The sequence below is a fragment of the Platichthys flesus genome, chromosome 7 (assembly GCF_949316205.1).
Source record: "Platichthys flesus chromosome 7, fPlaFle2.1, whole genome shotgun sequence".
Taxonomy (NCBI): Eukaryota; Metazoa; Chordata; class Actinopteri; order Pleuronectiformes; family Pleuronectidae; genus Platichthys; species Platichthys flesus.
In genome coordinates, this window is record NC_084951.1 from 9,504,644 (window position 1) to 9,520,544 (window position 15,901).

At 41.2% G+C, this 15,901-nt stretch overlaps 1 protein-coding gene and 1 long non-coding RNA gene across 2 annotated transcripts; both read right to left on the minus strand.

Moving 5' to 3' along the window:
* Nucleotides 1-8,526: 8,526 nt before the first annotated feature.
* LOC133956943 (L-rhamnose-binding lectin SML-like) lies at nucleotides 8,527-10,197 on the minus strand. The gene is given in 7 exon segments (XM_062392314.1): nucleotides 8,527-8,545; nucleotides 8,663-8,776; nucleotides 8,893-9,025; nucleotides 9,132-9,176; nucleotides 9,270-9,340; nucleotides 9,342-9,374; nucleotides 10,160-10,197. Coding segments are annotated over 7 exon segments (453 nt in total).
* Nucleotides 10,198-10,482: 285 nt separating this feature from the next.
* On the minus strand, nucleotides 10,483-11,753 carry LOC133956805 (uncharacterized). The gene is made up of 4 exons (XR_009921172.1): nucleotides 11,710-11,753; nucleotides 11,010-11,042; nucleotides 10,852-10,911; nucleotides 10,483-10,519 (listed from the first exon to the last, which is right to left on the minus strand). It is a non-coding gene; the product is annotated as an uncharacterized LOC133956805 (long non-coding RNA).
* Nucleotides 11,754-15,901: the final 4,148 nt, after the last annotated feature.

Here is a 15,901-nt window from a genome sequence, read left to right on the forward strand (position 1 = left end):
TTATGTTTTGTCTCATTTCCTGTTTTATTGTTAACCTCTGTACAAATTGAGAAACATCTTTTCTCAGGACATGTCACCCACTACTTACTGTGTATATATATACACACATGTCTCGCTTCTGCTATGTCACTAACCAATTTTTTAACTCTCTTCTCTCCCCTCTTGTCCACCCATCTCCCCCCCATTTTTCTCTCTACAGTCATCAAAGTGTTTGCTCTTTGTGGAAACTGTTGGGTTTCTCTATAGTTTAAGGTCTTGACCATCTATGTAAAGCACCTTGAGATAATGTTACGGTTTGGTGGAGGAGCTGGACCCAGGATGCAGAGGTTATAACACAAAGGTGTATTTAATATTAAAGGGGTCTTTAAACAAGACAAAAACAAAACGGTGACTACTGGAAAGTCAAAAACCCGGGGATGAAAAACACAGGTGCCTACTCTGGTGATCAGGAGCAGAAGTTGAGCGTCAAGGCGCACAAGGAACACAGAAGATCCGCAGGGGAAAGCTGCACAAGACAGCAGTACAAAACAAACCTATAGAAGACTACGTGTAGAGACGAGTAGCACAGAAAACAGAAAATACACTGATGAGACTGAAATTAACAAACTAAAATGACAGGACATCACAGTACCCCCCCATCAAGGACCGGATTCTAGACGGTCCATAACCGAGACGGGTGGGAGGGGGGAACCGGAGGAGGGAATCCGGGAGGTGCCCAGGGTCTCAGGCCGACGGCACTGCGGCCGCTTAGGAACCTGGCACAATGTCTCAGGTGGACAGCCCAGAGGCCGGCCAGGGACGAAGCACAGGAGCTCCTCAGGAGGGCGGCGCCTTGGCCGCTCCAGGACAGAGTTCTGAGGCTCGGGAGGATGGCGCCGTGGCCGCTCCGGGACAGAGTTCTGAGGCTCGGGAGGGCTGCACCGTGGCCGCTCAAGGGCAGAGTTCTGAGGCTCGGAAGGGCGGTTAGGAGCCCAACACGGGAGCTCCTCGAGCAGGTGGCCCGAAGACCAGTCAGGGGCAGAGGGCAAGAGCTCCGACCTCAACCCCGGACGTGGGGCAAGAACTGGAGCTGGCACCGCGAGGATCTCCGACGCCGAAAAACACAGGGGACGTCAGCCGAGAGCCTCCGGCGCGGAGCAGGCACTGGAGCAGGGACTGGAGCAGGTGCCGCTGTGAGGACCACTGACGTCGGAGAAAGAGAGACATCAGCCGAGAGCCTCCGGCGCGGCGCAGGCACTGGTGCAGGCACTGGAGCAGGCACTGGAGCAGGGACTGGAGCAGGGACTGGAGCAGGGACTGGAGCAGGGACTGGAGCAGGGACTGGAGCAGGGACTGGAGCCAACGCCGGTGTGTGGATCTCCGACGCTGAAACACAGGGGACGTCAGCCGAGAGCCTCCGGCGCGGAGCAGGCACTGGAGCAGGTGCTGGAGCAGACGCCGCTGTGAGGACCACTGACGTCGGAGAGCAAGAGACATCAGCTAGGGGCCTCCGGCGCGGAGCAGGGACTGGGTCTGGCTTGGGCCCAGTCGGAACTGGATGTGGCTTCTGCTGTGGATCCCCCCTCGCCAACGTCCGCAACCCGCCACAGAAAACCCCTTGAGGTTGCGGGGTCCCCAAAAGGCCCCGTCGCTTCCAGCGTACAGGACTACGGCTGGGGCTGGAGGGTGGTGCCTGCGAGCTGGCCTTAGAGATGCGGGGGCACTGCTCCGACCTCTGCCACCAACCGCAGACCTCTGCTGCAGGCTGCGGGGTTCCAAAAAACGGGTTAGAGGAAGGGACTGTTTGGCTGCGCAGCTTCCTCAACCTCTCCTGCACCTCCGGGAGGTATGGCAGTGTGTAGCTCACCCACGGTCGATCCTTCAGCCAGGCCTCCACTACCAAGATCTCCCTCAGGCTCTCCGCAGGGTCTTGGGATCCATCCTCCAGCTCGTACACCAGACACTCAAAATAATAAACTTTTTCAAAAAATAAATTAACCTCTGCTGGGTCCATAGTTTGGTCGGTTTGTTCTGTTACGGTTTGGTGAAGGAGATGGACCCAGGACAAACCGACGAGGACAAAGGGAAACACAGATGCTTAAATACAGAGGAAAGGAAGGGGCAATTACGCACAGGTGAAACACATGAGGATTGGGCACGACAATCAACCACAGGAAGTAAAGACCGAAACACACACAAGGGACAGATAATACAAAATAAAACAGGAAACAGAAAATACACTGATGAGACTGAAATTAACAAACTAAAATGACAGGACATCACAGATAATATATATTATGATTGGCAGAGGTGTCAAAAGTATTCTCATTCATTACTCAAGTAGAAGTATAGATTCTAGGGTTTAAAAATACTTTTGTAGAAGTTGAAGTATCAACTCAAGCTTTTTACTTAAGTAAAAGTGTAAAAGTACTGGTTTCAAAACTACTTAAAGTATAAAAGTATAAAAGTAAAAGTAATGTAAGGGGAATTTTTTAATGTAAACACATTAAATTACCATATGTGTACTACTGAGCATTAACATGCGTTTCATGGAGTGGAAGACATGATAACTAGTTGCCAATAAGTATTGTAATAGTGCAAAAAGTAAAACTTCAGTGGAATGTTATCAATAACCTTTATTGGAAGAGACCTTGAGACCTTTGGACTAAATCCTGTATGTACAACAACACTACCGATAGGCTTTGCTCAGCCGCAAAAGCAGTAGGTTCTCAAAGTTTTCACAGGCTGCTGAGGCCCTGCCCTTTGTACACACCGCCCGTGAGTGAGGTCCTCGGATCGGTCCCGCCGGAGTCGGTAACGGCCCTGGCGGAGCACCGAGAAGACGATCAAACTTGACTATCTAGAGCAGGTGTGTCAAACTCAAATACACAGTGGGCCGAAATTAAAAAATTGCTACAAGTCAAGGGCCAGAAGGGTTCAACGTTTATTGAAAACTTATTGAAAGAACCTTAGTGCACATATTGAACCTGGAACTAACAAGGCCTACAGAGTATTGCTGATAAAACAACATTAATTAGGAAATAATTGAAATATAAATAAAACTTAAATAAATATAAAAGTAATAAAATCTGGTTCATTAACTGCTTATGGCTCTATCTGCAGTATCTGCGTCTCCCACAGCCGCAGCGTGGTTTTAAAAGCTCTCACTGTAGCGTACATGTCAGTGATGACATGGCCCCGCCCCTGAAGCTGCAGGTTGAGCGCATTCAGGTGGCTCGTGATGTCACACAGAAACGTTTTATTTCGGAGCTCTGTTGTGCCTTTCCCTTTGCTTTCCATAAACTCACAGAACTCCCAACGCAACTGGAAAAATATTTCCAGCACCTTTCCCTGGCTTAGCCATAGCAACTCTGTGTGATAGGGCAGAGTTGCTAGTATGGCTAGCAACCGAGTGGCTCCTAAATGGTGGAATGAGCTCCCCATCGACATCCGGAAATCTGAAAGTCTACACATCTTCTACCGAAAACTAAAAACACACCTCTTCCGACTTTACCTTAAATAAAAAAAAAAAAAAAACACAACACTAACAACTCTTTGAAACTAACACTTTAGTAGCACTTACAATGGCACTGACTTATAGCACTTTGTAGTTTTGCTTTATTTTGAAGAAATTGTACTTTCCTAATTTTTTGTTGTCCTGGGTCTGTACCCTCGGGTTGATGCACTTATTGTAAGTCGCTTTGAATAAAAGCGTCAGCTAAATGAAATGTAATGTAATGTAATGTAAAAAAGTCACCATATTCTGAATTTAACTCCTCCACAAAAAACTTGAACGGGCGGTGATTTAAACCTTTGGCTCTGATAAAGTTAACCGCTAATGTTATGATGCTCATCACATGTTCCATTTTCAAGGCTTTACCACACAATGACTCCTGGTGTACTTGTCTTTTCTCGGATCCTCCCCACCAATCCACTCTTTTGACCGCACATCGCAGCTCCCACCTGTCTTGAAAACTCCTGTTTTCAAATTCCACCCTTCGTTTAGCCATTTTTTGGGGCGAGGGATAGCGTCTGCAGGTCGCGATTGACGTGCTGACACACAGGCAGTGCATTCGGGGATTTTTCAATCACATTACATTACATTTAGCTGACGCTTTTATCCAAAGCGACTTACATTTTTAGAACACTCATCCTTTTATGAGGGGCCATCTAGGGGTTCAGTATCTTGCCAAGGACACTTAGGCATGCAGTTGGGATAGAGTGGGATTCGAACCGGCAACCTTCTTGTTGCAGAGCACCCGCTCTATCCCCTAGGCCAGTGGTTCTCAACCTTTTTTCAGTGACGTACCCCCTTCGAAGAAAAAATTCTGCCGAGTACCCCCTAACCAGCGCAAAGCATTTTTGGTTGAAAGAAAGATGTAATGTGATTTATTAAGCCTTGTAACTAGACACATTCAAATTTAAAACTCCATCAATGTCCATAACATTGCTCATTTGCAGTGGTCTCTCTTGAACTATTTCGAAATAAAAAGATATAAAAATAACTAAAGACTTTTATTATAATCTCATTATAAATAAAGATTTGTGCACCTCAAAATAATTATCAACTTAAAGTGACCTCTTTTGGGATCATAATAAAGATATGTTCTCAAACTGAACTCATGAACTTAATTATAGCTAAACACTTCTTCCCAAAAAATAAATCATTAACTTGGTTTTAAATAAAAGATTAGCTCAAAATATATTCTTTTAATATATCTTAAAATATCTTCTTTAAGGATCGAAAAGAATACTGACAGGTAGCTTGTTTCCGTTTGCTTCGGGGAGGCTTTTCGCATCGTGTCTTGAGATGACCTGAATTCAGAAAGTTTCCTCTTAAAAAACTCAGGTGGCTTACCAACATGACTTTCATGTTTTGTCTGGAGATACCGCTGAAGAAGTGGTGGCTTAATGCCACTGTTGGCTAATCTCTCCCCACAGAAAAAAACTAAAAGTGAAAATAACCCAATCTATGTTATTGTTAATATTATTGAAGCGTCTTTCTGTTATTTTATTGTGAAATATTTGCTCGCTTTAAGGTCATACAATTTCATTTCCGCTTTTGTATTACATGCTTTTATTTTGAAAGGGTACCGGTAGAGACGCGGACTTCTTGTTATGAATCATTAACTTCACAACCGAAAACTTTTACGTTTTAGCGCCCCTCCGAAGAGGCACAAGCTCTCACGGTGTTGTTTAGGGAAGGCTCTCTGCTCTGGTTTCGCCTTCTTTGGCGCTTGTCCCTCCGTGTTTCAGCAGCATTGCTGCTGCACTTCAACTCGACTCCATTGTTGAAGTTTTCAAGGCAGGTGATGACAGGCGATGACAGGTGGCGTGTGCCAGGTTGGGTCAAACCATCGGTATGGGGGAGACTGTTTTTTTATGATAATTAAATTGAAAAGCCTACTGAATATAAAATTTAGTTCATGAACTTACACTTATATTTTATTGAATATTTGTTAAATAAAAAAATTTCAAGGATTTTTGAATGGATGCTAATTTAAATATATTAAAAAAAAATCTCAAGTACCCCCTGGAGTACCTTCAAGTACCCAAAGGGGTACGCGTACCCCCATTTGAGAATCACTGCCCTAGGCCACGCTCTCCCCACGCAATCACCCTTGACCTGCCCACTCATCAGCCAATGAGAGCCGCACAACCCCCCAGCCATTGGTCTAGAACTATCACGTGCCCCATCCCGACCTGTTCATGAACCCTCAGGAATTCTCAATATTCATTTTGTATTGAGAACTTGCATAACACTAGCCTGACGTGGTCATACTCACAATTCTAGTCAGAATGTGAGTCTGATACCACTCCATTGGGCTGTGATTATGGGGCGTGTTTCAACCGAACCAGAAAAAAAATGCCTCTTGTCTCAATTGGATAGACCTACAACCAATCAGAGCAACGTAGTATGTGACATATGTTAGGCGACGCATTTTGAGTTATTTACTAACGCCGGGTTCACACCGGATTACCAATGACATTATTAAATGTCCCCCTCTGCCCATCCACTACAGCCACACAAGCAGGGATAAAGATAAAAAGAGAGAGGGGGGGGGGGGGGGGGGTGTGTATAAAGTATACATGTTGTATAAAGACAACACCAAGAAAGACAATGTTGGGACGCTGTTGCTTAATGTTGGAGCAACAAGTAAGTATATGCTTTTAATCTACTGGATCAACGGGTGATATTATTAGCGCTGCCCGGCGGTTCAGCGTCGCTTCAGTGTCCGGTGTGAACAGCCAAGAGCCGGAGCGATAGGGATTAGCGCGGTGCTTTGGAGTCGCCTCCACGTTCTCTGTTCCTCTTTCAAAATGAATGCGCTGTCGATGTCTTCTAAAACAGACTCAATGGCAGCATCTCCATATCTGAGCTCTCCAGCGGCAGGCATGTTTGTTGAAAACGAATTCAACCCAAGCGCACTTTGATGACGTGTCTGATTACGTTACTGTTGATCATCTCTCCATCATCGTATAAAGCCCGCCCTGACAATCTGATTGGTCCGGTCACTTTAGAACCGGGCATAATTTCTCCCCATCGGAGCGACTCCAGACCGAACTTCCCAACCTCAAATGTTGAGGGCGGGCTAAGTTCGTCTGGCATCCAGGCTAGCATAACACTGCTGGCGGGCCAGCTCTAATAGCAAATAGATCTGATCAGGCGGGCCACATCTGGCCCTTGGGCCTTGAGTTTGACACATGTGATCTAGAGGAAGTAAAATTCGTAACAAGGTTTCCGTAGGTGAACCTGCGGAAGGATCATTACCTGTACAGCCTGATTCGAATGCATGGCCTGATTCGAATTTTTGTGTGTGTTTTTGAACGATGATAAACCGGAATGAAAACAAGCCAAACTTAGTAAGTAACGAGGCTATTTAAAAAATGTAGGGAGTAGAAAGTACAGATATTTGCGTGAAAATGTGAGGAGTAGAAGTAAAAAGTCGTCTGAAAAATAAATGCTAAAGTGTATATATATATATAAAGTGTAGATACCCAAAATTTAAGTAATTTAACAAAGTATTTGTACTTCGTTACTTGACACCTCTGATGATTGGGCACTTTACCATTAAAATGGTATTGAATTGAATAGAAAGAGCATTCATTTCTTTCTCATGGTCTGTAAAGAATTGCCTGTCAAGAAACCTGTTTGAATGAAACATATAAATATACACCCTAATACTAAATGAAGACAAGGTAGGAACCAGGAAATGTGAGCTGGAGGTCTCCTCTCTAATGGTTCTACCCCCTGACAGTGTAGCAGCTGTGGAGTCACATTGTATCCCACTTGTTTCTGTGCTCACTGTTTGCATAAAATGACCAGACTGTGACATGAGGTATGCTGGTGAAAATTTCCGATGACTCACAGAAAGCAGCAACATTAATCAATCCTTTATTGTTCACATTACTTTTTTTGCAGCAGGCATTTTGTTATTTTTTACTGGGGCTGGTCTTTTACCAAATGTGGCGTGAAAATTACAGGGGGGGTGTATCTCTGGTGCAGTCGAAAATGCTGTGCTTCTTGTGTGAACGTGCAAAATTGAAAGCGGCATCTACCAAATTTATACTGGATCCTTCCTAACTGCGGATGACGATAAAATCATTATGGATGTTTTAACTAGCCATTAAAACATCCATAATGATTTTGACGCTGGTAGGATTTCCTCCTGGAGCTGCTGATCATCAATCTGACATGTTGTCAGTGTGTGTTTGAGTGGGAGAGAGAGGGAGAGAGTGAGGCATCCTCCTTTTTTCAGTTCATTACCATTTTCTGCTCAGTAAGCTCTGATTACTGGAGTTAAGGTAATCAGACTAGTTTCAAGTCACTCAAATGGAAAACTTAGGAGAGGAAGTACCTTTTCCTTTTGCATTACAAAAATAACAAGTAAATGCAGAGAATGAATTCAAAAAGCCAAGAAAAGTTGAACTTTATCAGAGGAGGATATTTTATGTACTTGGCAAAAGAAGCTGAAATGTTGGGAGTAGTCGTACTATATCTGAGTATGTTTTGTATTTGGAGTATTTTGTGAATTAACTTGAAATGTTGAGAGTAAAGTAAACTCAATCAGTTTGACTTAGAGGAGCAACTGGCGGACATGTGACCTGTCATTGTTCCTCTTTCCAGGCTTGTGTGGTTTATCCTTCTAATAGAAAGATTCCGACACAATCTCATCAAAGTCCTGATATTAATTACAACACAGTGTTTAAGTACTAAATGAGAAAGACAAGGCATTTGGAAGTAGCTGTCCAATGTGCTAATTATAGTAGTTTCATATATTCTTTTTGTTTTGTTTTGTTTTGCTTATTTGACCCATTCTTGACATTTAAAATTGATTGTAGAAAGTAAAAAATGGGAAATTAAGTCTTCCTCCCCAGTGCTCGCCGTAGTCGTGACATGAACAACCTGTATGGGCCTAAATATACCATATTGGTGTTCTAGAATACTCATCTGAAAAGACTTGGGTGATGCAAGTTTTTTTCTCAGGCCAGTGGACAAAATCAGACGGTGACACATTTATTTTATTCTGCAAATGTTTATTGTGTTTAAGAGTCTACACAGAATCTGCAAAAGAAAAAAAAATCAATTAGGAACAATCATTTATCTATTAATCGTCTTTTTTTCATACCATGCAGCTTTTTCCTTTGCAAATGTTGTATTTTAGATTCTCTCCGGACATACAGCGACTTACATTCACACAGGTAAGCCACCCCCAGGTACTTGTAAGTGCCTCCACATGTGTCTCCAAGCACTCTGTTGCTTGCATCGACAGTACAGCTGTTTTTCCCATTACAGCTGTGGATGCAGAGGAACAGATGTGTTTTGGAGGTGATGCATTTTCATATCTGTTATCACAGCCTCTCCGTCTGCAAATGATTATACTGTATTTAGTAAAAGCTGAACAACTGTACCTGTCAGCAACCTTGCTAGTGGGCCCGGAGCAGTCCACCTTCCTAAGTTGAGCTTCGGTCCGTTTGTAGGAGCAGGTAGTCTGGTCATGGCGTCCGTAGTCAGCTCCTATCACCAATATCACCTGCCCTACATCTGACACAAAGAAAGTAGAGAAGAAATAAGTAGGGCAAGTAATTTTCGATATAGCTCATCCATTGACCGTCATAAATGCAAAGTAGAAAACTGGTTTTAATCTCACCACAGAACAAATGTGCCGAGGACCCCTCACATGCAACAACATGAACTGTTAAAGTAACACAAATCCGTTAGACATCACACTTCCAAATGTATTTACAGCTTTGAGTTGCGATTGGCTTTGTTCAGATGTGTGACTGACTTGCTGGGACACAGGTGTAGTTGGTTTCCAGATATTTGTAGATTCCAGGGCAGGGGTCAGAGGTACGGACGATATTTTATCTCACACACCTTCTTGCCATCACACCTTTAGGAGAAGAGCGTGTTTTTTTAGCACAAAGCAAAAGCACAGGAAGCTGTGAGGCAACAGATACTGCTCAGGCGGGTGGATCCTTCCCTGCCCAACTTATCCCAGAATTCATTGTGCATTGGTGAAGACTCGTTTTTCAAAGTTTTCAAAAAATGTGGTCACAACGAGACCAAACGCACAGCAAATGGTGTCCACAGGGCAGCTATTGATCGAACCTGCATGGCTTAGGAATGGAAAGATGCCTTTTTGAAGAGCCTTTGATATAGGACAGCCAAGTTATGCTCCTATGACACCTTTGTCTTTCAAATGCAGCCTCAGAAGGAGGTGTGCCCTGAAATGGGACACAGCCACAGCGTTTATCTTCCCTCTTAATCTGCTGCGTTAATTTCTCAGAGTTTTTATTGTTAATGTATTTAAAAACTATAATTCCTATGATATGTTGTCGAATGGTCTATTCTTTCCAAGAACTTGAGATATTTTTGAACCATTAACTCACTGGCAGCAGCATTCACGCACATTTACAGTACACATAGGATCTGCTGAAGGATTTCAAGTGTTAAAACGTGTGAAATGTGATTTACCAAGCCGGAAAATAATTGCGGTGGTTAGGACTGTAGTCGATATTTAGTATTATTTAGCACTCTTTATTTGGGATCTCTGATGATCAGGCCCTTAATGTGGGAGGGAAATCTTCATTAGAGCAGAACTGTCTCAATTGTGCATCAACATTAATATCATTACTCCTTCTCTGGGCTGAAGTGTAAGTACACTCCAACCATTACTTCCTGATGAGCCGACCCAGGCTGTGGATACACACCATCATTTCAACCTTTAAGGTGCTTAAGGGGCTTTCCTCACACCATGAGTATTCCCATAATGGAGTAATTCACTTTCCTCATTCCTACAGTACCTCCCTATCTAACTCCTATAAAAGCAGTTGGTTACACAATTATATTCCAAAGAGCCTCTACATCTGACAAAATGAAAACAATTATTGAACATGATCATTCAATCGTGAATATTGGTTTAAACTTAGTCATTTATAAGGATGAACAGATAAATATATTTTTCTTGACAGGAAATTCAGTTGTAAATGAAATGAGTACCGTACAGGGCTGCGTCCACACGGACCACTCCGGTATCTGTCATGAAATATAGTCACCCTATGAACTAATTAAATAAACAAATGGTCTCTCAAACATTTTGTTAAAACATGACGAACATGTAAAGGTCCTAATTTATGAGGTTATAAGACCTTTCATTATCATGATGACGTGTGTGTTAAACAAAAAAAAGATTTGGGGTTCAGTGACATTCGTAATAGACACGTAATTACTTTGCAGATAAATAGCCACTGTTAATGTGCAACATTTGAAATGTTTCAATGCCTGGACAATAGCTGAGTGTGTTTATTATGGCCTCCAAGAACAAGTGTAATATTAATTGTGGACACGACGATATAGAAAATTCATACCGCATCTCAAGCGTTGGACATTACTGCCATTGTCACAGGTGATGACTGTCTCCATGGAGACTGTTGAAATAATAGATATGAAGGTACATATTGAAATGCGTCCAAGGCACATGAAGAAAATAAATCCATTGTTAGAACATAGTCTCTCATTTGTTTACCTGTTGTCTGGATCAAACATATTGTTGCCAGCACTGGAAAAGAAACAACTTATCAAAATGTATCAGAAAAAAACCACAAGCATAAGTTACAAAGTGACTTACTTAAAATCTCCAAGATAATTAGGTTTGGATTGACTAATAAAAAATCTGCTCCCAGACAAACAACAGGAAAAATGCAACACACCAATCATTTGTGCCAAACAAATACACAATTACAACCCTGGCTAACAACAAGCACATGGATGAAAACGTTTTCATCCCAAAAAAGCAGTACGGCAACAAGGTAAGTCAGCTTACATCCAACTGGTAGCAAGTTAGTTACCAATCAACTTCATAACCTGCCCCCATAGACCACCATTGTAAATGCATAACAGACACACACCAGATACACAACACGTAAACTGTAAAAAAACAACAAAAACAAACTGTACAATAGGTCAAAAAGCAGAATACAGTAGTTTTAGTAGTAAAAGAACATTTATTATTCATGTCAATGGGAAACGCTTTTAAATTTTTTTGATTCGATCAGAAAGTATGAAATACATAGTAACACTATATAGCTCTTCTGTCAGGCTTTTTTGTGTGGATCAAATGTTCCCTTAGGAGAAACGACTCCTATCACAAAGTTCAAAGCCTCTTTAGAAACAGCAGAAACAAAACCCATGTTATTCTTCTAGTTGTCAGTCAGATATGTACTCACACAGTGTGGTGCTGAGTTGGAAGTGGAGCATGGTTTTGGAAGATCCCGTCCAAGCAATGATGGTGACGGGACAGCCTCACCTGTATTTATTGTGCTTGGTTGAGAACTGTCTCTGCCCCTTTGAGCAAAAAAAGTGCTTGATCTAATGCAACTGCATGTTTCTTGATGATTTCTGCATTCATCTTCCTGGCAAAGGAAGTTTTTTTCCAGCCAGACCAGAATGACCTCTACGAAAGAGGATTAGGGCCACTGTGGAAAAAACAAGTGAGTTCTGAGTTTAAACTCAAAATTCGGACTTTTTTCTCAGAATTCTGTCTTTAATCTCAGAATTCTGACTTTTTTCTCAGAATTCTGACTTTTTTCTCAGAATTCTGAGAAAAAAGAATGGGGAGGAAGATTTAATTTCCCATTTTTTACTTTCTACATCAATTTTAATTGTCAAGAATAGGTCAAATAAGCAAAACCAAACAAAAAGAATATATCAATTAGCATATTGGACTGATTCATCAAAATGCCTTGTCTTTCTCTTATAGTACTTAAACACTGCGTGGAAATTAGTATCAGGACTTTGATGAGATTGTCTTGGAAACTTTATATGAAAGGAGAAACCACACAAGCCTGGAAAGAGGAACAGTGACAGGTCACATGTCTGTCAGTTGCTCCTCTAAGTGGAACTGGTTGACAGTTTTATGAACTGTTTAAAGTATTTGATCTGAGTCTCACTGTTCAAAAGGAACAGAAGAAATAACTCTGCGAATAAATCGATTTCTCTCAGTTTGCAACAATATGCTCTGGGTAAATTGCTGCTCTTACAAGACTCTGCAGCACCTATTGATCTCTCTCTATTTTATCCCTCGACTTCCTGGTAGATTCATTGATACCAAAGACTTTCCGTCACTGCTATGGATCTTCAAAGAGACTGGTTGGTTGCTGTCCAGGAAATAGAACTATTAAGAAAAAACGGTCAGATTAGAAATTTCCCAGTCACCTGAGAACACCTCAGCTTTTTGGATCAATGGATTCTTAACAACAGTGTATAATTGGTTTTTATTGTGGTTTCATGGTTAATTTAAATTTTACATGTTTAAACTTCTTCAGCAATAATGCAATGGTCTCTGTCAGTCAATTAAAGGAGATGGCAGCAATATGGAAATCTACGGGCGTCACAGAGTGGAAATATAGAGTTATGTTTGTTGTCTCATTTCCTGTTTTATTGTTAACCTCTCTGTACAAACTGAGAAACTTCTTTTCTCAGTATGTGTCACCCACTACTCACTGTATGTATATATATATATATATATATATATGTTTCACTTCTGCCATGTCACCAATGATTTTTTTAAATCTCTTCTCTCCCCTCTTTTCCACCCATCTCCCCTCTCTTCCCCATTTTTCTCTCTGCAGTCGTCAAAGTGTTTGCTCATTGTGGAAACTCTTGGCTTTCTCTATAGTTTTCGAGACCTTCTATGTAAAGCACCTTGAGATAATATATATTATGATTGGGCACTATACCATTAAAATTGTATTGAATTGAATAGAAAGAGCATTCATTTCTTTCTCATGGTCTGTAAAGAATTGCCTGTCAAGAAACCTGTTTGACTGAAACATATAAATATACACCCTAACACTAAATGAAGACAAGGTAGGAACCAAGAAATGTCACTTGATACCTTTCCACTGCCTGTGTGACGTGTAGCTTTTTCAAAATTGCAGGTAATTTCCTTATGATAGAGGACAACATGAGAGTGACAAGACAATGACCTCCACGAGGTGTTTCAACCATGCAGTATTTCGTTGAGGTAGCTTTACAGTTTCCACCTAAATAATGATTTTTTAAATAGAAAGGAAATTCACTGTGATTACAATAAGGCATACAAACGGTTAATACTCAGTATTAAAGTATTACGTTATCCTCTGTTGGAGATTGTTGGATGTTAAAATGTTGTGAACCACTGGGACCATTTTATCCTCGACAGTAAGAGAGTGAAATCAGATGCTGTAAACAGTTCTTGGCTCTTTATATAGAATTGAGTGATGATGAGCATCAGTACATTTACAATCTTCAGCATGAATATGCATCTACGATGAATGACTGAATCCACTGAACTGACTGAGAATGGTTCTGTAAAATAGAATAAAATATACATATACAGTTAATAATTAATAACTTATCCCTGAGTAACTCTGTAGTACATCAGGTTCAATTACTTTATTACAGGATTTACCACGAACAACACCCCCTAATAATCATTCAAACGGAATAGCTAATACATTGTTAGAGACTTAACTTTTTTAATGTTATTTTTAATTTGAGGTTTTCAATTTACTGCAGCAACATCTGTGACAGCATCTGATTTGAAACACACCTATTTGCTGCTTTGTACTTGCACCTTATTTGAATTATTTAATGTTTTCCTCTTGTCTTATGTTTCTTTAGTGGGTCAATCCCCTTTGACTAATGTATGGATTTAAAAAAAAACTTTAATATGAGAGAATATGATGATACAGCTTTGTGTTTTTTTTTTAAATTACCAGAGAACCTGAGAATAGTCTTAGTTCCAGAGTAGAAAGCGTATGTGTTGTTGTGAGGTCACTGAACTGCAAACAAAAATAAACCATATTCAATTCCATTAAGCCCCCTGGTGGTAGCGGAGGGAACCACAATACACATAGAGGCTACTTAAACAGTATCTGTGAGACGGTGATTACTCTTTGACACACAAACACCCTCTACTGGAGATCAGGGTAAAGTGCAGTGAGTGAGACCAGCTCCGTTAGTCACAACTCAGAGGTAGCACATCAAATAACACAATTTGTGCTCATACAGAATACAATAAAATTGTTGTTTTAAGAGTTGCCACTGCTGGTGAGCTGGAGGTCTCCTCTCTAATGGTTCTACCCCCTGACAGTGTAGCAGCTGTGGAGTCACATTGTATCCCACTTGTTTCTGTGCTCACTGTTTGCATAAAATGACCAGACTGTGACATGAGGTATGCTGGTGAAAATTTCCGATGACTCACAGAAAGCAGCAACATTAATCAATCCTTTATTGTTCACATTACTTTTTTTGCAGCAGGCATTTTGTTATTTTTTACTGGGGCTGGTCTTTTACCAAATGTGGCGTGAAAATTACAGGGGGGGTGTATCTCTGGTGCAGTCGAAAATGCTGTGCTTCTTGTGTGAACGTGCAAAATTGAAAGCGGCATCTACCAAATTTATACTGGATCCTTCCTAACTGCGGATGACGATAAAATCATTATGGATGTTTTAACTAGCCATTAAAACATCCATAATGATTTTGACGCTGGTAGGATTTCCTCCTGGAGCTGCTGATCATCAATCTGACATGTTGTCAGTGTGTGTTTGAGTGGGAGAGAGAGGGAGAGAGTGAGGCATCCTCCTTTTTTCAGTTCATTACCATTTTCTGCTCAGTAAGCTCTGATTACTGGAGTTAAGGTAATCAGACTAGTTTCAAGTCACTCAAATGGAAAACTTAGGAGAGGAAGTACCTTTTCCTTTTGCATTACAAAAATAACAAGTAAATGCAGAGAATGAATTCAAAAAGCCAAGAAAAGTTGAACTTTATCAGAGGAGGATATTTTATGTACTTGGCAAAAGAAGCTGAAATGTTGGGAGTAGTCGTACTATATCTGAGTATGTTTTGTATTTGGAGTATTTTGTGAATTAACTTGAAATGTTGAGAGTAAAGTAAACTCAATCAGTTTGACTTAGAGGAGCAACTGGCGGACATGTGACCTGTCATTGTTCCTCTTTCCAGGCTTGTGTGGTTTATCCTTCTAATAGAAAGATTCCGACACAATCTCATCAAAGTCCTGATATTAATTACAACACAGTGTTTAAGTACTAAATGAGAAAGACAAGGCATTTGGAAGTAGCTGTCCAATGTGCTAATTATAGTAGTTTCATATATTCTTTTTGTTTTGTTTTGTTTTGCTTATTTGACCCATTCTTGACATTTAAAATTGATTGTAGAAAGTAAAAAATGGGAAATTAAGTCTTCCTCCCCAGTGCTCGCCGTAGTCGTGACATGAACAACCTGTATGGGCCTAAATATACCATATTGGTGTTCTAGAATACTCATCTGAAAAGACTTGGGTGATGCAAGTTTTTTTCTCAGGCCAGTGGACAAAATCAGACGGTGACACATTTATTTTATTCTGCAAATGTTTAT